Source organism: Centroberyx affinis, unplaced genomic scaffold (genome assembly GCF_046629955.1).
Source record: "Centroberyx affinis isolate AG114_WGS23_722 - 3 ecotype Tasmania unplaced genomic scaffold, CSIRO-AGI_Caff_v1 ptg001490l_1, whole genome shotgun sequence".
In the NCBI taxonomy this organism is placed as follows: Eukaryota; Metazoa; Chordata; class Actinopteri; order Beryciformes; family Berycidae; genus Centroberyx; species Centroberyx affinis.
The window spans coordinates 91,528-113,626 of record NW_027279955.1 but is presented as its reverse complement, the minus strand read 5'-3'; the positions used below and the strand labels follow the sequence as shown (position 1 = coordinate 113,626).

Here is a 22,099-nt window from a genome sequence, read left to right as displayed (position 1 = left end):
AAAGCATCTGGGCAGAAGTGGCAGCAATAATTATCTCATTAAGTCCTCTCTTCACTCACTTCCATTTGAGATTTTATTTTTCTCCACTTCATTTTGATGGAAAATCGTAACCCAAAAATTGTAACAATTTCAATGTGATTTCATTTTGCATTGCACAAGCTGCAGCTTTATTGCTTACATATTTTGCTTGTAGTATATACCTGTGTCTTGATATTAGTTGCACCATCTTATAAACATTTCCATGACAAGCTTTGAATAGCAGCTATACCATTGATGATTGTATGGGGTAAGGTTGTCTAAACTTGATTCATAAAATATACAGAAAGTTGAGTTATGAACTGTGGTAAATAATTTTGTAAGTGTCTGTGCTCAAATATTTTACACTCTTTCTTGCCCTATAGAAAGCCTAATGTAGATATGCTGCTTGAATGCATGTAGTTTTAAAGGTTGTACATTCTGCATAATTCAGTCAATGTAATAAAACTGAACATATACTTTGGGTTTGTATATGTTTATTGAGTGAACATTAAAAAAAAAAAAAAACAGTCCCAGCGTGTTGGTTTGGACTGGCAGTTCGGTGGTTTCAGGATGCCGCTGCTATGGTGATGACCTCTGACCTTCCGCTGCTCTGATCTACACAGGAAACGTGGAGAGAGCCGTCTCTGCAATACACATACAGGGGGAAAAGGGTTAAACAAGAAACAAGAAAGGTGAAACATAAGGCTGAGCTCTGATCCAGGAAGCAGCCGTACCTTTTCATGGTCACCACGGTGTCGATGTCGTGGTTGTCGTCTCTGGGCTCCAGGTCTCTGAGGACAATCTGTGGATCAGACAGACACACACACACACACAGGTTAATTTCTACCCATTTCTTCTACTTTAAGATTCCCCATTGACTGAACTCCTCTCCCAAGCATTAAAGTGACGTTGAAAGAAAAAAAGTGAGAGCCTCGTTTGTAACACTTTACAATAAGGGTCACTAAGTTAAGGGTTAGTTAATGCTTACTAAGCATTAACTAACCCTTAATTAACAGTTAACTAATGTGTCTGGTAATCATTTACTAATGGTGTTCATGTTAACTAAGGTACTAATTTATACATTATTTAATAGTCATCTTTATAAACTATTAAATAATGTATAAATTAATACCTTAGTTAACATGAACACCATTAGTAAATTACACATTAGTTAACTTTTAAGTAAGGTTAGTTAATGCTTATTAAGCATTAACTAACCCTTATTATATTGGCAGAATCTTATATTGGCAGAAAGTCCTGTCTCCCATTTTTTTTCACCCATTTACAGTTATTGATAAATATTTATTTTCTTTGTTCCATCGGCATAAGTTTCCTCCGACTGGATTTCGTTGTTACACTTGTTCAAACTGAAAGGTTTAATAAACATAAAGAAAGGGATTCACTTAAAAACAATTCAGTAGAATGACTAGTTTTTTTATATATTGTCAGAATCTGCTTTGTTCGCATTCCTTTACATGCTAGAAGTGTGATTTTGAGACTCTTCCTCCATACAAGGCAGTGAATGGAGAGAGAAAAAAAACCCCACAATTCTCCAATCTCCTCTACCGTAGCAAAGAATCGCCGATTTTGGGGTTTTATCATGGAGGAAGATACACAAACCAAGATTCTACCAAAGTTCAACATCACTAACACCCTACATTTTGGAAAAGTGTACCATACTATATGACTGTGTTCATTTAATGAGCATTAAACACAAACTCATCATGACATCAGCCACTCTGAGCTTCCCAAGAGTATCTCTATCCCTTGCAATAGAGTAAACATGATGTTGGTGTGAGGGAAAGCCAGTCACGGTTCCGGTACCTTGGCTAGTTTCTCCAGCTGCTCGGTGGTAGATCTCTGGTAAATCTCCAGAGACAGGGAAGACAGCTGGCCCCGCCCACTCAGGATGTGATGCCTGCGGGCAGGGAGGGGCGTGCCCGACGGGAGGAGCACATTAAACACCTCGGCTCCCGATTCGTCCACCTCCTGTGACACACATACCGCCGGGCCAATCAGAACAGATAATGGATTTCTCGGGTCATGTCCGCGCCCCTGAATGGTACTTTCGTTTTTAAATAGTGCGTTTTTAAAATTGACCGGCGTACCTTCACCAGTATGTCGGAGGCAGAGGCGTCCACCGTGACCGACTCGTCCTCGGGGGCGGGGCTATCCCTGCCGACCAGTAAGCCGGCTTCGATCGCGGCGCCCACGGCGATGACCTCGTCGGGGGGCGCCGAGCTGAGCAGCTCCACGTCGGGGAACATCTCGCGTATCATCTGCTGGAGACGAGGGATCCTGGCCGAGCCGCCGCACAGAACCACCTGAAACACACCGATCACAAACTGCTTTACAGAAATTTGACCCATTTCTGCTATAAGTGCCTGTTTATTTCCGTTTAAACACCAATTTCCTTAAACACACAGTAGTATATAGAGCAAAGAAAACATGGAATTCTCTACCACTGTTACTGACTAAACACAGAAATCAATGTTTAAAACGCAAATAAGGAAACACCTAGGAACATCATATTTGTAGGATGCTATGCATATGCAGATTTGTAGTTTTTGCTGGTAACTGTTGAGTCATCAGTGTAAGTTTTACTCATACATATTAATGTTCTTTTTTTTTTTATACAGTACTGTGCAAAAGTCTTTGGCATATGTCAAAGATATCCATAAAGCAAAAATGAAAAGTTTCTGAATATCAAAAATTTACAATAAACAGCAGTCTACTGACACACTAATGCAGAAAATAAATAAACATCTAAGACTTCTAAGAAATTTATATAAAAAAATCTAGGGTGCGTAAGACTTTTGCACAGTACTGTATATGTCTTATGTTTATGTTTGCCATTTGGGTTGACTGTAATGTTTAATGTATGTTTTTAAATGTGGACCCCAGGAAGACTAGCTGTGCTTTAGGGCAAAGCTAATGGGGATCCTAACAAATAAACAAATAAACCTCATTGTAATTCACGTCTGAATTTAGCGTTTCTTACTCGCTTTTGTTTACTGTTCCACTGTCCGTAAAGCACTTTGCAACCGTTTTAAAATATTAAAATAACCAGAATCTGTCTCACACACACACACACAAACACTTTACCTTGTTGATGTCACTGGTGGAGAGTCCTGCCTCTTCCAGCAGGGTTTTGATTGGTTGGATGCTCTTGTTGAAGAGGGAGGAGCAGAGCAGCTCAAACCGAGCTCTGTGGAAACAGCCGACAGAGGGTCACAAGTCGGCAGGATTTACACTGGAAGCCATTCACCCACCTTGACTTTTTGCACTATTTCTTGCAGTACAAAATTAGTTCAAAAAACATTTATGGGATGAGTGGGAGAGGTCCTGGATGTCTTGGCATAAATGCTTAAGTAGCCCAAATTGGAAAGAGTTTGGTTGGAAGTTGAGAATGAGATATTTTAAAACACCTCTAGTAATATCCAACTATGACGAGAAATCTACCCCTCCCTGCTGGAGAGGATGTGGTCTAATAGGAGACTTTTCACACATTTTTTGGGATTGTCCTAAATTACAAGTATTTTAGGAAAAGGTAAAAAAGGAAATAGGAGAAATTTTGAATTTAGACAGATCATTTGAACCACAGCAGCTAATTCTAGGCAATACACTGTCAAGGGGGTAAGGGAAAAACAAATTGTATATGCTCCGAGCTCTTGTGTTAATAGCCCATAAAACGATTACAATAAACTGGCTTAAGCCCCACCTTGGACCAATGGACCCAAAGACTTAAGGTCGTGAACTGTATGGAAAATATAACGACGAGACTACAACTCCGGATGGAGTGGACATTTATTTAGAAAAATGGTCTTCTGTTATAATGTATCTAGCAAAGTGAACATACTGTAAACTTTAATTGGATAATTTGGGGTGAATGTGAAAGTATATATAACATACAAAGAAGGATATCGCTTCCCCTCTTCTCCTATCTCATGTCTTTGTATTGTTAATTAGTTTTTTATACCAATATTATTTGTGTCTATGTCATGCTGTGTGAGACTCATTGTCAAGGAACCTGTTTTAATAAATGTTTGAAAAAAGAAAATACATTTATGGGGGGATTTTTTTTTGGTCTAAAACCTACACAAAGTAGTCTGGTCTATCAGAAGTGGAGTGGAAATTTATGTCAACGGATAAAATTCCATTAACACAAATCTAGTTTGTAAAAGTATTCACCCTCTTTACTCTCTTGGAGGTTTTCTCACTAGCAAAAACATTTCATATTATTCATTCTTCATCTTTAGGTTATAGCGAGACATTTCAAATACATTTTATGATTTGTACACAGTCTGTTTCTTATTTAAAAAATGAAAAAAAAAAATTGCAAAGTGCCTTTGTAACTTTTTGTTTTTAAAGAAAGTACATACATACTGTATATAGACATATAATGCAAACATATGAAGTTATTACTACCATTATTAGTAGTAGTAGTAGTATTTTTTTTTTTTTTTATGATTTTGTGACCCTCCTCACATTCCCACTCGCACAGAACAACCAAAATACTCTTTCCAAACACTCACTAGTAACTGGTATTATCTTAAAGTGCAGCCCACAGAGGCAGGCCATTTCTTGATGCGATGGAGGCGACACAGAAACACAGAAGCCAAAAAGGAAAGTGGAATAACGACAGTGAGGTCCGGCAGCAGACAGAGCTTTATGATGCCAAGGTGAGCTTCTCCCACTGCCTGGTTTTGGATGGGTTAAGGCCCTGCTTATTGCAGACTGCAGTCTAGTGCACTGCTGCATTTTTATGCCAGAAAATTCAGTTACACCTTTCATCTCTGCAGACAGAGAACCACACTGAACATGATGTTAAGGTATTTCTTACTAAATCTGTAACAAAGTAACCTCAGGATCACAACATTTAAGTTTTATGAATGCCATGTCATTATGTAGTTTAAAAAAAAAAACCCAAAAACATCAGCATTGCTTCTTCCTCATTTGGAAAGTGTAGCTGTCTGCCTTTGTCTGGATCATACTGCCACCTGCTGTCGAAACACGACACCTCTGGAGTGCTATTCAATACTGCGAGAGTTTAGCGCAGTGGTTCTCAACGTGGGGTCCGGGGACCACCAGGGGTCCTTGTGGGTGTTCCAGGGGGTCCCCAGCAAATTGATGAATTGTTAAACTTCATTTACAAGAAGTTAACACAATTAGAGAATGTAGAAGAATGACTGTTTTGATCATAGTTTCACGGTTATCTCTCTACCTGCAATACAGATAGTCATGGAAGTCTGGACAAAATCATATCTAGCAATAAAAATATTCTCAGATTTGGGTTTGAGAGACAAAATCTCATCAAATTGGGGTCCGTGGCCCTAATGTGGACTACATTCGGGGTCCTTGATATGAAAAAGGTTCACTGCTTTAGAGTATTCAGTTGGGCTAAAATAGATCTATGCATGAGCCTTAGTCTTATGTCTAAAAGTAGGATTACATTTGTGTCACTTTCCAAATAACCTTGCACTTCAGAGTCTCCCAGAGAAACAGAGAGGTAGGAAATCCTCGGTGGGTAAGGCTGGACTTTTAGAAGCTCAAGGACTAAGACTGCTGTTATGGCCTAAGTGAAAACCACTTGGCGGTATCGGGCTGAATAACGAAGCAGCGTGTGAAGGTTACCTGGAGACGTTGCATTCGAAGTCCATGCCATCGTGCAGGGAGTCGACGAAGCAGTTGGCCGAGCCCAGCGAGGAGAGCGAGTGCTTGGCCATGTCCGCTCCGTTCATCAGCTTCAGCATCGCCCGGGCGTTCCCGCTCACATCCTGCTTGAAGGACCTGCACAGAAACACAGGCGAAGGACGTGAGGACTGGCTGAGGAAGGACTGGAATGCAGACATGGTGTGTGAGAGAAAGAGTGGTATTGAAGCAGGGTTTCTGAAAGCCAAATTTAAGACGAACACCTTTGAAGTTGATTTTAATACCAATTTAACCACCAAAATAAACAAAGCTGGGAAAAATCAACCTATTTCTGATTGAACATCATTAAGGAAAGTTCAGAAACTATAAATTAGCAGTATAAGAAAAAGGACAACAGGAAATTAAATGTTTAGGGTCATGTCTCTCATGTGTATTAACGCCATCCTATATTAACGCAAGAGTTGACATATGTGGGTCAAACTGCATAAACCAAATAAACCTGCATTCCATGGTGGGAAAACAGACCTCCAATAACTGCATCAAGGTTATTATGGTTTTGCTTTTTTCGTTTTGACTTTTTGTTTTCAATTTCAGTTTAGTTTTAATTCGTTTTTAAAGCGGGTTTACTAATTTAGTTTAGTTATTATTTTTTGAAAATGCTCAATTTTAGTTTCGTTTTTATTAGTTTCAGTGTTAGTTTTAGTCCTTTTTTGTAATATGGGGTATTTGTCAGGGGCGAGATTCAAAAAGGTAAAAAAAAAAATAAAAAAAAAATTGGAAGATAGATTTCATATCCACCCAAAATACTAGGCTTATGTATGAAATAAATTGACAAAGACGAAAACTAAAGACATTTTCTCTATAATTTTAGATTATTTTACTTAGTTTTGAAAAGACACACAATACAGTTTCAGTTAGTTATCGTTTTTTTGTAAAGCCTCTTTTATTTTTATTTCAGTTAACGAAAATGTTTTTTCACACCTAGTTTTCGTTATTTCGTTAGTTTTCATTAACGATAATAACCTTAAACTGTATTAAAGACATCTGAATATTTTTAAGCCTTTAACTTCAGATTACGGGAGCAGAGCTGCTACCTTCTGAACTCGGCGGCGAGGTGCTGGGCGAGGGCCTGGGTGAAGCTCTCTCCTCCGATGCTGTGGTCCGTGCGGGTGCTGAGGACCCGGAACATTCCTCCGTTCACCTGCAGCGCCGTCACGCTCAGGGACGTCCCGCCCAGCTTATACACCAGGACATGGCTGTCAACAGAGTGGCTGGTAAACAATATGCAGTAACAACTTATACATTAATTATGAGGGTTCCACTGATATGGGGTTTTGGGTGCTGACTGTTTTTGTACTGGAGCTGGGGATAGCATATATTTTGTGCAGAAATTGACTATGTTTAAATTTGTCCATTTTAATGCTAAAAAAAATCCCCCAAATTGTTTTCAGTGTTTCCCCCAGAATTGTATTCCTTTCAGGCTGGAAAAGCCTCTGAAACAGCTTTTAGACCATCATGGGACACTAAAACACTCAAATACACAAAGCTCCCGATGAGAAATAACAAATAGCCCCATCTGGAAGGAATTCGAATGGAAAGTTAAGATGAGATTTTTCAGGATTCCTCTTGTCACATCAAAATTCAGTGGCACCTCAGATCAGTGCTGGAGGGGTAGGAGACCACACACACATATATTTTGGGACTGTCCAAAATTGGCAGAATACTGGCCCAACATGCAAAATGAAATTAAAAAATGTTTAGATATAGAACTGCCCTTAGAACCATCTTACTATTTACTAGGAATATTACCAGAAGACAACAATCAGACATTAATACTGAGAGTCCTTCTGCTGACTGCTAAGGAGGGAGAAAGTTAAGGATGTTTACCACATGGAAAAGATAACTGCAAGGTTACAATTAAAAACAGATGTATTCTTGACTAAATGGTCCCCGATTATTTCATATTTTTTCAATTGATGGGATCTAAGAGATAGTCAAACAATTCCTGTGGATTTCTTTTCTCCTCATGTGACTGTACTGTATGATTGCACTTGATAAAAGGAAATAAAAAGAAGTTCTGTACCTCTTGCCGGAGGGACAATCCTGTCCAATGTTGTAGGCCAACAGAGCGGCAGCAGGCTCATGGATCAGCCTCAGGACATGGAACCCTGCAGCTTCAGCCGCCTCCCTGCACAACACACACATACACACTGGTGAGGTATTGTTCCATTAAAAGATGCAATTAGAGAGATTCTTTTCTGTCCCATAGCACAAAATGACCAAAATATATCTGTAGCAGTTGATAGGGTTGTTGACATAGTGACATTTCCATGACTAAAGTTGCGAGAATAAGCAGTATTATTATTCAAGTATTTTACAGGATGATGCATTAGGGCTGGGCGATATGGTTGAAATCAATATCATGATAATCATAAGGATTTTTCTCGATATTGATATATATCACGATATGGTTAATGTATGCAAAATCACGTTAAATAATCAAAATAATGTTCATCTCATTGAACTGAATGGTAATGTTAGGTGTGGTGTCAAACAAAACAGAAATATTCAAATAATATTCCTACCATACCTCATTTTATGAGTTTTTAACTCAAATTTGCTTGTCATCATTAATTTAGACAGCAGAAATGTGTGTCACGATATTAAAACATCTTCATCATCACGATATGAATCCACTGAAAAACGAGAAACGATAATATTGAATTATCGCCCAGCCCTATAATGCATTACCTTATCATTAGACGTTTCTATTGGATCTCTGCTCTAAATATCTAGCTTACTCTCCTAAATTGTGAAAATGTGACTTTATTGTTTGTGTCAAATTACAGGCCACCATAAGCTGTGGCAGAACTTCATTTTTTTTAAGGAGAATTTAAGCTAAGGTGCCTGTGGCGTGGCCTACCTCAGAGCACTCTTCTGAGCATGTGCAAACTCAAAGGGGACAGTGATGACGGCTTCCGTGACATCAGAGCCCAGCGCTGACTGAGCCGTTTCTATGGGAACAAACGTGATCCGTCAACTCATTGTTCATCTGTGTGAAACCGTGTGTGTGTGTGTGTGTGTGTATTTTCTGCCGGCTACCTTTCATTTTGTGGAAGATGAGCTTTGCGACGTCTTCAGGAGCGACGTACTTTGTCTGTTCCCCTGCTGTAATCTCATAATGAGGCTTCTCTCCTCTGTTGGCCACCTGAACACAGCACTCACCGGTTACACTGACTGCTTTAGCACAGCAAATACACAACCAGATGACAAAGTTTGGGTCTCAACAAGATACTCACTGGACATTTACTCTCTGCTTTGTGAGTCTGTGTCTCTGGATCCTCAAAGCTGAGAGACAGAAAAAGAGAAAAGTCAATAAATACAGATAGAAAGACAAAAGGTAACCTGAGAAAGGAAGGTCTCAGCTCTGTAGGATATACCTCACCTTCTCCCCAGCACTTGTTTCACTTTGACTACAGTGTTGGCAGCATTGCGGACGCGGCCTTGCTTCGCTGCAATACCTACGATCTGCAGGGGATGAAATGAGGACCAGTCAGCAAGAAGGCTGACAACTTAACCGCAGATCCCAGTCAAATTGCAAAATGTTGCCCACTCCAGACACTTGGCCAGTCAACCATCCAGGCTCTTAGCAGCTGTGGAACACCCAGGCTACAACAAGAGAAACATCTGAAAAAGATTGCTGTGGTGTGGCTGTAGGTCAACGCAAAAAACGTTCTAAGTGAAGGTGAATAGTGTGATAAGGTGGATTTGTTTCCAAATGTAGGTTACTGTGACACAGTAAACTGTCTTGTCTTTAACGAAAACTAGGTGTGAAAAAACATTTTCGTAAACTGAAATAAAAATAAAAACGAGGCTTTACAAAAAAACGATAACTAACTGAAACTGTAATGTGTGTAGGGCTGAACGATTTTGAAAAAATATCTAATTGCGATTTTTTTTTTTGACTGATATTGCAATTGCGATATGATTTGCGATATTAGAAGGAATGATAAAATGAGAATAATCATTATTCTCATTTTCATTGAAAAACGTATTAAAATGATTATGGTGTGATTTTTGCGGGGATCTGTACCAAACAAAGATGTTTTCTTAAGTCTGTAGAATATGATGTGTAGGCCAGGACATCTCTGCAGCACCACAATATTTCATTTTAAATGGTATTTTGACACACATTTCACCTTTAACAAATATTGCGCCTCCTGGGATTTGAAAATTGCAGTAGGCCATATTGCGATTTAGATAAAATTTTGATCAATTGTTCAGCCCTAATTGTGTGTTTACAAAACGAACAAAAATAAACTAAAATTATAGAGAAAATGTCTTTAGTTTTCGTCTTTGTCAATTTATTTCATACATAAGCCTAGTATTTTGGGTGGATATGAAATCTGTCTTCCAAAATTTTTTTTTTTTCAATTTTTTTTTTTACCTTTTTGAATCTTGCCCCTGACAAATACCCCATATTACAAAAAAAGACTAAAACTAACACTGAAACTAATAAAAACTAAACGAAAACAAAGCATTGTCAAAAAATAAAAACTAAACTAAACTAGCAAACCCGCTTTAAAAACTAATTAAAACTGAACTGAAATTGAAAACAAAAAGTCAAAACGAAATAAAAATAAAAACTAATGAAAAATGCAAAACTATAACAACCTTGCTCCAAAACACTCTGAGTTGTAGCTTGAGAAGAGTCAGTTCAGTCAACCTGAACAAAATATCAGCTAGCAGGCTAATGAGCAAAGCAACTGACGTTAACACACAACTATGTCATGTTTGTATGGTACCTGCTCGGTGTCTCTGTATGCGACCACGACTGGAGTCACTCTGTCTCCTGCATCATTAGCCACCACATCAGCCCGACCATCCTGGACAAAACACACTCACATGGTTATTTACACCTACACTGTGGTCTTAGAAGGACATTTGACAGGGTTCCTACACATTTTCAATTAAAAAATCCCATACTTTTTCCAGACCTTGATTTGTTTTGAAGATTTTGTCTGGTGTTCAATATGATTTACGCAGATAGACATCTTGCCCCTGCTAACTAGGTCATATCACTGTATAGATGAAGATTGTTCTTCACAGTGACAAATATCAGAATATGTGAGATGATTGGCAGGGTTCCTACACGGTTTCCATTTTAAAATTCCATATTTTTCCCAGACCCTATGTTCTTGACTGGATTTGATTTTGGTCTGTATTTGATATTTGACCCAGCAGCTGGGTAATAAGAGCGTCCCTCTATCTGAACATTATTCTTCACATCAACAAAAACTGTGGACTCAAAGTGGCTCTACAACAACATAAAAGCTAGAATTATGTGTGTATCGGACCGGAACCGCAACATTTTCCATACTTTTTCCAGACATTTTTTTCAAATTCCCAAACTATTCAAGACCTGGACCTGCGTAGGAACCCTAATTTGAATGTCTGAAATGGCCAGAAAGCTTATGATAGGCCTTTACTATCTAAGTGAAATCAGATCCTTGAAAACTGTTCAAGGCAAGAAAGCTGCAGTTACTGTTGGTTCACATTGCTTCAGAGGGTAATAATGTTTCTGTATATTGTATGTGATGAGATCTGAAATCACAAGGTTTTTCCTATGAGCCATTTTGATGCCCAATACTGCACAGTGCAGCTTTATGGCAGTGGTTTGCAAGTATGTGCCATTTTGACCCAAGACTATGGAGGTTTTCATTCTAACCAAACACTACAGCAGCTGATTTCACTGGTCAGTTCCTCCTCTCTGGTCGCAGCTAGGGTTAGGGTTAGTTAGGGTTAGTTAGTTAAGTTAGGGTGGGTTAATCAGCTGCTGTAGTGTTTGGTCGGAATGAAAACCTAAAGTGTCTTGGGCCTCCACGGACAATGACTGAGAAGCACTTATTCAAACACTGGTCAGTCCAAAAGCTAGACTGAAGCTAACACTCTGCTGGACATTAGGAGCTGCTGGTGTAGCTGTAGAGCTAGCTATTGCCTGAATGGACTTCATTCATTTAATGGTACAGTCCTATCAGCTGCCACTACCTCACCGGCGCTGTTTCACCAGGATTCATGGTTTAGAGCTGCTATAAATTTGTGGCTGTCGTATTGAAAATATAAAGCCAGCCGCGTGAAAGCACCGGCTTGTTACGGTCTATAGTTAAACTACTCTCTAACGTTACTTACCTTAAATATCGCCACACAGGCGCATGTGTAGCCGAAGTGAACTCCTATAGCAGCCATGCTGAAAAAGCTCTGCTCTGCTCTGGAGACGCACACTTCCTTCCGGATATTTGGTCCAATCAGAGCAGGGTGCCAATGATTGACAACAGTGTAAGCCAATTGGATACGAAAACAGAAATATATGCCGTTACGCGGCCCTTGTCTGGCCAATAGCAGCGAGTCTGTGTCTGTTTAACAGCCAGAAAGGATTAAAAATGAAGTGAACAATCGTGTTCAAAATTCTGCTGTGTTAAAACAATAGTAAATATCAGTTATTTGGCTCGGTCATTTTTGGAATAAAAATCTTTCACAACACGTAGAGCAGCGTGTTAATATGAGTGACTACAGTTTAAGCCAATCGGATGCTTGCACAAAAAATTATGCCATGACGCAGAGTCCTGCATTGGCCAATAGCAGCGAGTCTGTCTGTTGAACACTGCGGCTCAGAAGGAACTGGAGTTTCTCACTAGACTGACTGCAGAGAGTTGGCAGTCTGACAACTGGTGCAGTAATATAGACAGATACATGCGTGTATTTTAGTAGAACCATGTTTCTGTCCTCCCTCGGCATTCTGCTGTTTTTCAGAGCTTTTTCTGTTTGTGCGGCAGGCGACTGTGAAGGTTAGACAACCCCAGCATGGTGTGACCAGACTGAAGTTATTTATAGCCTGGCTGTGTGTCTACAGTGGTGGAAGAAGTACTCTGATCCTTTACTTAAGTAAAAGTACCAATACAGCAATGTAAAAATACTCCATTAGTAAAAGTCCTGCATGAAAAATCCTACTTAAGTAAAAGTACATAAGTATTAGCAGCAAAATGTAGTTAAAGTAAAAGTAAAAGTAGTGGTTTGGTCCCTCTGACTGATGTTTTATTATATATGACATCATTAGATTATTAATACTGAAGCATCAGTGTGTAAGCAGCATGTTACTGTTGTAGCTGCTGGAGGTGGAGCTAGTTTGAACTACTTTATATACAGTTAGCTAGTTTAGTCCAGTGGTTCCCAACCCAGGGGTCGGGCCCCTCCAAAGGGTCACCGGATAAATCTGAGGGGTCGTGAGATGATTAATGGGAGAGGAAAGAAGAAAAAGCAAAGTTCTGATACACAAATCTGTTTTCAGTTTTTGGACTTTTTCTCTAATCTTTGATTTTTGCTGAAATATTGGATCATTTGAACATTTATTGAAATGAAACCATGTGAGGTTTAGAGGGAAAAATCACTATTTGGTGGAGCTGTTAACAACTCATAGACATCTGAAATGTGACCCGACTACACACTGCTTTTTGTAAGACGTCAAAAGCCAAAAAGGTTGGAAACCACTGGTTTCATCTTTAACAATGTGTTGTATTTGAAAAGCTTGTTATATTATCCATTGTGTCAAATCTCCATCTGAAAAGTAACTAAAGCTGTCAAATAAATGTAGTGGAGTAGAAAGTACAATATTTCCCTCTGAAATGTAGTGGAGTGGAAGTATAAAGTAGCATCAAATGGAAATACTCAAGTAAAGTACAAGTATCTCAAAATTGTACTTAAGTACAGTACTTGAGTAAATGTACCTAGTTACTTTCCACCACTGTGTGTCTATCAGTACATTCACTTCCTCCAGACAAGTCGTATATAACACTGATAGCCTCCACAGCTTTTCACTTGAAAATCAAAAAAAAAAATCATAATCACAGTTTCCCCAGCATTATAGGCCTACTGCATGTCCAGCATTGTGCACTAACAGTGAGCTGTGTCTGCAGTGTGTGTGGGCTTCCTTCAGAGAGTGTACGGCAGCCTGACCTCGGCCCACAGAGAGCTCAGTCCTGCCCTGGTGGAGGAAGAGCTGGCCAGGGCCTGCACTGTCGCCCAGGGGAAGGAGGGGAGGCTGGTGAGAACACACACATAGCACGGACACACAACCAATGGTAACTATGGGAATATCTCTGCAAATTGACTCATGTATCCAAAAAAAAAAAAAAAAACGCTCAGAGATTGAACCAAAATATAGTTATCGTTTTGGATGTTTTTATAGTTATAGTGGGAACACAGACTTATGGAGGACCACAAGTGTCACGGAAATAGTAATAAAGCATTTAATTAATTAGTAACTAATTGTTCAATAAAAATAGGCATTAATAGATTTGTTTACAAATTAATTTATTAATCTATGAATAAATAGACTAAATTACAAAGTAATTCATTATTTGATATTTTAATGGGAAACAGACTTTCTGTTTACTTATGATTTAAATCTTTTTGTAGTTATAGTTATCGTTCTAGGTGTGAATGGGAAACAGACTTTCTGTTTACTTATGATTTAAATATTTTTATAGTTATAGTTATAGTTATCGTTCTAGGTGTGAATGGGCCTTAACTCATCATGGTCCATGGAGGTCCAAGAGGCTGCAGGTTTTCCTTTTTTTTTTCATTTTTTCAAACACTACAGCAGCTGATTTCACTAGTTAACACACCTTCAACCAGAAAAGAGGAACAAATCACAATTCATTTAGTCTATAAAAAAAGTGTTCATTTTATGATATGAAATCATAATATTCGTTACATTTTATTCTGCTGTAGTAATCACAAATGAGACGGCTTGCCCATCACAATTTCACAAGCTCTCCATCCAAATTATATTACTTTCACTTTGTAATAACATCTTTAAATTGTTGTCTACAGTGTAGGAAGCCAGTGTCATCGCTAGAAAGATTTGTAGCTCAGAAATAAACAAAAATTCTGCAGTCAGTCTTTGTTGTCACTGAACTTTTATTTATTGCATCGTATCGTGGTTATATTGAATCGTGAACCGCATATCTCATATCCACATCAACTTTAAGTATGTTGGTGTGTGTTGTGCCAGTGTTACTACCTAGGAGCCAGCAGTGATGCAGCGACCCGCGTCACGGCCTCGGTGTCGCGGCCTCTCGCCTCCCATGTTCCCGTAGAGAAGATCTGCCAACGCCTCAGCAACGCAGACACACAGATCTGCCAGCTCCGATATGGTAAAGTGCGTGTGTATGGACAGAAATATGTGTCACTAGAAACTGAAATTTAATTATTTATATTAGAATTTGAGCAATCGAGTGCAGATTCACAGAACTCCTTATCGGCCAATCAGCACCTACTGTATGTTTTTGACCATTTCCTTCACTCCCATTGATCCATGGACTTGATACACGTTGAAGAACGTTTCTTTCCATCATGGATGAGGCTGGGACTGATGGCGTTCAGCTCGGAGTGTCCAGTCATGTCCAGAGAGCTGAAGGGACCTGGAATTTTCGGGCCAAAAACGTGAAAAGGAGTTCTGTGAATCTGCACTCGATTGCTCTTCCTCGACGACCAGGATGTGTGTCTCAGTAAACGGAAATTGAATTGCAAGAACTGAATTTGAATTACGAGAACTGAATTTGAATTACGAGAACTGAATTTGAATTGTGAGAACTGAATCCAGTTTCAGAGCAAATTAATTCAATTTCATAATATTACATTCAGTTTCAAGTTTATTGGAATTCAGTTTCAAACTAATAAATTCAATTTCAAATTACGCTATTCAGATTCAGTTTTTCAATGCAATTATTCAAGTTAAACAATACAAATTCAAATTATGTGATTCAAATTCAGTTTTTTAACGCAATTATTCAAGGTGAGCAATTCAAATTCAAATATAAATAATTCAATTTCTGACTGGTGTCTTGTGTCGTCTGGTTGCGTGCAGAGCCTCAGCTGTGGGATCTGAGCAGCGCCGGGCTCAACAAGCTGCGGGTCGCCGAGCTGAGGAAGGTTCTAGCCTCCTGGGGAGAAGAGTGCCGAGGCTGCCTGGAGAAACACGAGTTCGTCAGCCTCATCCAGGAGAGGGCGCCGCTGCACACCCACACGGCTGAACTATGAAGAGGAAGCAGCATCTTCCCCCCATCCTGAGGATCCACAGAGCCTCCCGCATGGAGCTGAACTCCGATGGACAGCAGCAGTGAGGATCGATGTCTCGCGTCCAGTTTTTTAAATAAAACTCACTGGGTGTGTACATTCAGCAGCTCCTTTTATTCTTTAACACAATGATTTTGCTGATTACTTGAACCACGGACCCAGCTGTAGTTAAGCTACATAGACATTAACAAATGAACATCAATTTGATTCACGTGATTTGTAAACAAGGTAAAAACTTAATATCTCCAAAATTTTTCAGGAACTGAGAAAAAACACTTTGTATTTAGCTTGCTGACGATGCATTTTGAGTTTATCCAATGGGTTTTGAAAAGGCTTCAGCAGACCAAGAGGTCGCAGAGTTTTCTCAGCCCACAGAGGACCATGTAATCTGTCAATTGAAATGAAAACATGATATTCACCAAAAATGAGTTACAAGGTGTTCACACGACAACAGGGATAGCCAACTAAAATATGCAATTTCTGATTAAAATGTTTGTTTGTTTTTTATCATTGTTGAGTGTAAAACACAAAACTGGGAGAATCTGAAGTCGTTTCTAGTAACTGAATTTTGAACATCATTGAGTGACACTAAATAAGAACATTTACATTTTTAACTTGACCATCCCTTTAACAGTTATGGTTATATACTGTGCATAGATATCAAAACAATTTATCATCATTGTGATATTAATGTCAACCAGCCCTACAACACATCCACTGTTATGGACGCAGAGGGTGATGTTAAATAAACGAATAAAATACAATTATAAAAAAAATAAATAACAATAATTACATAATTTGCATAAAAAATGAGCACACAGTACACCACACAGCACACCACAAAATGGAGCAACAGTTTTGAATGACATTAACATTTACTCGGAGGGTAATTCTGAATTTAGAATAAAGAGTCTCTTGCAAGTGGTGAATGCTACGACGTCTGAAACAGAAGACGCCAACAAAAGCTCCACACCAACACACTTTGTCTGAACTACAGTACAGTACTTACGATCTTTTCTGCTAGCTTGACATCCGATGCTGTTTGCGTTGGGTTTTCTGACCACTAGAGGGCGACAGAAACTGCAACACGTTTGTAAATAACACACAGCAAAGCCAGTGCACTGCGGAGGCCTACCATGGACAAATGGTAGAATAAATGCTAACTAAAAAAAAGCTAAGCTAACCGTACCTACAGAGAAGTGTCGCTGGTTACCAGTCTCGATTTGCCAGAACTTTCGCCCACAATGACAAGTGAAGAGGTAGGTGGCAAGTTTACTACTTAAACAAGTTTACTCTGTTGCTTCATTGATTCCGCCATTATGAGAATTTTTTTCAGGAATGGCCGCTTTGGCTTGGACAGCGGTACTGTTGGCTGGATTCTAGACTTCCTCACGTGCAGGACGCAAAGAGTGAGAGTAAATGGTCAATTTTCCGAGCTGTCCGTAACATCCACTGGCTCTCCCCAGGGATGTGTCCTCTCTCCTCTACTGTACATATTGTACACTAATGACTGCCGCAGCATGTATGAAAACCATAACATCTTGAAGTTTGCTGATGATACAGTCACAGTGAGCCTGCTAAACAGCGAGGAAATGTCCCATGGTCCTGTTGTTGACTATTTTTCAAATTGGTGTCATGAATCATTTTTAGTACTGCATGTGTCAAAGACTAAGAATATGTGTATTGATTTTAGACGTTCTCACCCCTCTCCTGTCAGTACAGTGATTGATGGCCAGAATATAGAAATAGTGGATTCCTACAAGTATTTGGGAACTATACTAGACAACAAACTGACATTTGAGAGTAATACTGACATGGTGTACAAGAAAGCCAGCAGCATCTCTTTTCTCTCAGGAAACTCTCTAAGTTCCAGGTTGACAGGTCTTTTATTGAGTCTGTGCTCACTTTCTCCTTTATCTGCTGGTATCAATCTCTCAAGGTAAAACACAAAAATGTACTCAACAAGGTGATTAATGACTGTAGCAAAATAACTGGCACTGAACAGGCAACTCTGCAGGATCTTTACCCCAAACAGTTATATAAGAAAGCAGAATCCATCCTGTCTGATTGTTCCCATCCTTTACATCAGTAGTTTCAGTTTCTGCCATCTGGTTCCTCCTCAGACGTCCACTAGCTAAAACCAACAGATACAAACGCTCCTTTATACCCTCTGCCATCTCCCTCCTAAACTCTAGGAGGAAAGGTAGTTATTTGCATAATGTATCTTTTTAATTGACTGAGTATTTTTACTGTGTATTTATGCCTTTTGGTCTAGTGTTGTATTTATGTGCCCTGTGTTTTATGTGTGCTAAATGTATGCGTCCCACTGCTGCATAACCAATTGCCCCACCGGGGACAAATAAAGTTATTGAACGTGAACTACTTACTTACTATGCCTTCCCATGCATGAAAACTCACCAAACTCGGCACATAGCTCCAGTTCCATGCCAAACGACACCCACTAAAGTATGGGGCAAATAGTCCAGATGGTCGTGCTACAGCAGCGGTCTAAAGTTTAAAACTTTAAAAAAAAAAATCAACAATACATGCTGAGGTTACTGGCTCAAACGAGACTAAACTAAATGATGAAGTCCACCACTCTGTAAAACAAATTAAATTTAACTAGTCACACATATTTTGCACAAATGACATGAAAATCACTACAGAGGGCTTCCGGTGACGTCACCAACCTGATGGCAGCTTAAAACAATGGTCTCCCGACATTTTGACGAAAAAAGCCCTAAAACTCGCTTTTATACTCAATATCTAGTGTCGTTTTTTAACATGGCAGATGGGGCACAAGTTTATTCTAGGCGACCCAAGAAACATGCAGCACAAGGAAAGAAACCGAGATGATGGGCGCAGTCGTAGCGCTTCTTCTGGACGCCGCAGTGTAACGGTTAGTGATGGGAGCTGCTTGTAGCCCCGAAATCGCGAGGTCACGTCTTTGCCCATGATACTCAACGCGCTGCGAGATTTTCGGCGTGACACCAAAGAACAGCTCAAAGACATCATGGAAGACATTAAGAAAACCAACAAGAGACTAGGCTGAGACAAGAATTCAAGAGACAGAGGAGAGAGTACAGTCAAGCGAGGACGGCATGACCAAGTTACAAGTCCAGCTCGAGGAGAGAATAACCAGGACCAGGAGGGGCATTGGAGGCATCAGAACATTAGAATATACAGGGTTACTGAGGGAGCCAACGAAAATTCCTCTCCCATGATTTCCTTTGTGGAAGGCATGTTAAAAGAAAATCTTGAACTACCACCCTCCACAGCACACCACGCCCTCACTCCCCGTCCCGAGAGAGAGGGAGCCCCCCGAGATCCATAGTGGTGAAGTTTCTCAGTTACAGAATGCTCTGGATGTCCTCAGAAAGTGCAAGGAATATGCAGAAGCAAAGATGGTTCTCAAAGAAAATAGCATCAGGTTCCAAACGCCATTCCCAACCAAGCTCCGCGTGTTCTACTAGGGCGAGACCAGATTATATGACTCGGCAGAGGAGGCAACAAAGGATATGGTGCAGAGGGGATTCCCAGTTCAAGTCATCAGACCCCCCGGGACTCTGATGGACCAGATTTGGCGGGTAACGTGGAGAATGAGGGGCAGAGGAGGAGGCCAGGGGCAGGGACAGCAAACCTTTAGACGACCAGAACCAGGAGACTGATTGCTAACCAACTGAGAGCGGAAACTTACTACCCCATGAATTGTTCCTTTTCTCTCTCTATCTTGGACTGACGATATGCTAGCTAAGTGACATTGTTTATTTGTGATTTTCACTTAAGTTTGAAGAACCTCTGGATAAAACAGGTTGGTTATTGTCTTTTAGCCTAACGTATAATTTCAGTCAGAGCATTTTACATGTGCAGTCATGCGTCACCTAGTGAAAACACGATTTTAAAGTAGGTTGGGGACTATTAGCTGTCATTTTGACACATGGGCAAAATTCTCTGGGCTTATGTTGTCAGTGAGGGCCCCCGATTCCCTGTCAGGCATAGTGGTTTTCCCTCAGACTCATGTAAGGTTAGTAAGGAGACCTTAAAGGAGTAGTTCACCCAAAAATGAAAATTCTGTCATCACCTCCTCACCCTCATGCCAGTTGGAACACAGGGAGGTTGCCAGCACAACTCCATAGCAGCCTTCTCCAAAACAACTAAACAAGTCAGTGGGGACCAATTCTTCAGAGTTCCAAAAAGACCTACAGTATATTTACACTATCATTTAGTGCAAATCTTAACTACAGCTGATTGATTTGCAACAAATAATGGTGTATAGGTCTTTCTATTCACAGTGTGATTGTTTGGCTGTTTTTGTTTTGGAACTCTAAAGAACAGGTCCCCATTGACTTCAGTTGTTTTGGAGAAGGCTGCTACCAAGTTGCACTGGCAACCTCCCTGTGTGTTATATGGACTAACACATTTCACCTGTGTTTCATTTGGCATGAGGGTGAGTAGATGATGACAGAATTTTCATTTTTGGGTGAACTATTCCTTTAAAATTGGAAGTCATCCTTGTTTTAGACAGACCATTATTCTCTAAGCTATCGTTTTCGTCTATTTACTGTGTTAATGCTGTCGTTTTCAGCAAAGGGGATGCTTTACAGACTGAATGTATTTAAGTTTGAAACTACGAGGAGAAGGTTACCGCTAAGATAACTAACAATAATATTAGAATTGTGTCTTGTTAATGTGACACCCACTAATGTGTTACAAATGTGTGAATGTATTTTTTTTTCTCACTATTGAGGTATTTGATATTGAATTGTTTTATTTTCTATTTAGAAGGTATGTCACATTCTTTAGGCATATTCCAATTATCTGCAAAGTTAATACACTTGTTATGCTAAATTTCGAACAGTAGGGGGCAGAGCGAGACTGTGGTTCCACTGTCTGTTACTGTGTGCGCTCAATACAACAGAGGAAACCGTGAAGTAAAGCCACGTCTCCTTGCGTCATTATTTCTTTCTACTGTTTTACAGGTTAGTAATGTACAAACAACCACAAAACTTGGTGCATATATTTGGGTGACTATAAATGTTTATTTGATTTGTGTAAATAGTAGATCTGACTGAAGTATTAGTCCAGGTGATATGTGAAAATGATGTTCACTTTTTCATAAAAGCATGAAACTTGGTACACTTGTACAGTTTGGGGCCCTGAACAGTTTCAGAAATGGAGCCATTGCAAGGCCATTTTACGTTCCGCCATAACCAAATTATGTATTTTGCATCATATCTCCTGAACCAAACATGATAACACAGAATAGGTGATGTCTACCCCTATGTTTTGATGGTCAAGGATTACAATGATACCATATACAACATCATAAACTGTTCAAGTGAATAGTGACATTGTGAGAAGGAAATTAAGTTAAATTAAATTAAGTCTGTTAAGTTTTTTTTCAGTAAAAATCATTTAGTTATAGCTTTAGCTATTCATTTCCCAGTGTTTGTTTCACACCTACAAGGAAATAGGTTGTTTTACATAAGCAGCTTCTTATGCTAATGAGCCACTGCTCTAAATGGCTGGCCATTCTGGAAGGCCCGCGCTGATTGGTCAATTTCAGACAGTCCAGTGTCTACATAGAAACTGGAGCAAAATCTGACTGGCTTGTACAAGGGGGCGTGTTTTATAGTTGGTGACTGCGGGGAAATTGCCCCCTTTAAGGAGGCTTTTTTGGATTTGCAATGCCCCCGGCAGCCTTTCTTGCAGCCACAACTTAAGAATTCAAGGATGGACTGGCTTGCCTGTGGAAGAGTTGACCACAATGGTCTCCAATCGCTTGGGCCCATCCAACCCCAGTCTGTTGGAGATGGCATATTTGGTGCCACCTCAAGTGCTTGTCCCCAACAGTGTCCTCCTTGGCACACTGCTCTTTTGAGGTGCTGCACCAGTGCATCCTTAGTTGGGGGGATTTGCTCCATTCCTTTTCCTTTCTTTGTGAACAACTCAAGCATGATCGATGTTGAGTTGGCTGCTTGTGCGACGGTAGAGGAGAATTGTAAAGCACTCCACAATGGAAATGACCTCCTCTGGGATTCTTTTTGGAGCCTTTGACAGAGCCATGAAGGCCTCTGTTGCCATGTCATCGGCATTCCAGGTATCCAATGCTGTCTTCTTGCCCCTGGTTGCAAATGCAGATACTGTGTCACAGCGAGTGAAGGCATGGAACACAGGAAGGGCCTTGGATTTGTCAGGACCCACTTTGCTACGAAGTAGTTGTCGTGTTGTGAACGTCTTTCTAGATGTGTTATTACCACAAGAAAGTAAATCGGATAGGATGTACTGAATATAA

The 22,099-nt window shown here is 39.9% G+C and overlaps 2 protein-coding genes across 2 annotated transcripts; one reads left to right on the top strand and one right to left on the bottom strand.

Moving 5' to 3' along the window:
- Positions 1 to 191: 191 nt before the first annotated feature.
- hspa14 (heat shock protein 14) lies at positions 192 to 11,923 on the bottom strand. The gene is made up of 14 exons (XM_071527080.1): positions 11,860 to 11,923; positions 10,476 to 10,556; positions 9,116 to 9,198; positions 8,970 to 9,018; positions 8,773 to 8,878; positions 8,594 to 8,684; positions 7,754 to 7,858; positions 6,765 to 6,926; positions 5,653 to 5,808; positions 3,124 to 3,226; positions 2,127 to 2,342; positions 1,843 to 2,007; positions 753 to 820; positions 192 to 662 (listed from the first exon to the last, which is right to left on the bottom strand). The coding sequence occupies exons 1-14, from the start codon at positions 11,914 to 11,916 to the stop codon at positions 584 to 586; spliced, it is 1,521 nt and encodes a 506-aa protein (XP_071383181.1). The 5' UTR covers positions 11,917 to 11,923; the 3' UTR covers positions 192 to 583.
- Positions 11,924 to 12,442: 519 nt separating this feature from the next.
- On the top strand, positions 12,443 to 15,768 carry cdnf (cerebral dopamine neurotrophic factor). The gene is made up of 4 exons (XM_071527089.1): positions 12,443 to 12,515; positions 13,641 to 13,768; positions 14,741 to 14,882; positions 15,596 to 15,768. Exons 1-4 carry the CDS (start codon positions 12,443 to 12,445, stop codon positions 15,766 to 15,768), a joined length of 516 nt encoding a protein of 171 aa, XP_071383190.1.
- Positions 15,769 to 22,099: the final 6,331 nt, after the last annotated feature.

What these genes read in the sequence shown, in the direction of transcription:
- hspa14 (XM_071527080.1), bottom strand. Translation starts at nt 11,916, where the DNA reads ATGGCTGCTATAGGAGTTCACTTCGGCTACACATGCGCCTGTGTGGCG. An exon ending in AAGCAGAGAGTAAATGTCCA is followed by an intron (nt 8,879 to 8,969) that starts GTGAGTATCTTG and finishes TGCTGTGTTCAG; the next exon opens with GTGGCCAACAGAGGAGAGAA. An exon ending in TTCGAATGCAACGTCTCCAG is followed by an intron (nt 3,227 to 5,652) that starts GTAACCTTCACA and finishes CTGTTTCCACAG; the next exon opens with AGCTCGGTTTGAGCTGCTCT.
- cdnf (XM_071527089.1), top strand. Translation starts at nt 12,443, where the DNA reads ATGTTTCTGTCCTCCCTCGGCATTCTGCTGTTTTTCAGAGCTTTTTCT. An exon ending in AGGGGAAGGAGGGGAGGCTG is followed by an intron (nt 13,769 to 14,740) that starts GTGAGAACACAC and finishes GTGTTGTGCCAG; the next exon opens with TGTTACTACCTAGGAGCCAG. An exon ending in GATCTGCCAGCTCCGATATG is followed by an intron (nt 14,883 to 15,595) that starts GTAAAGTGCGTG and finishes GGTTGCGTGCAG; the next exon opens with AGCCTCAGCTGTGGGATCTG.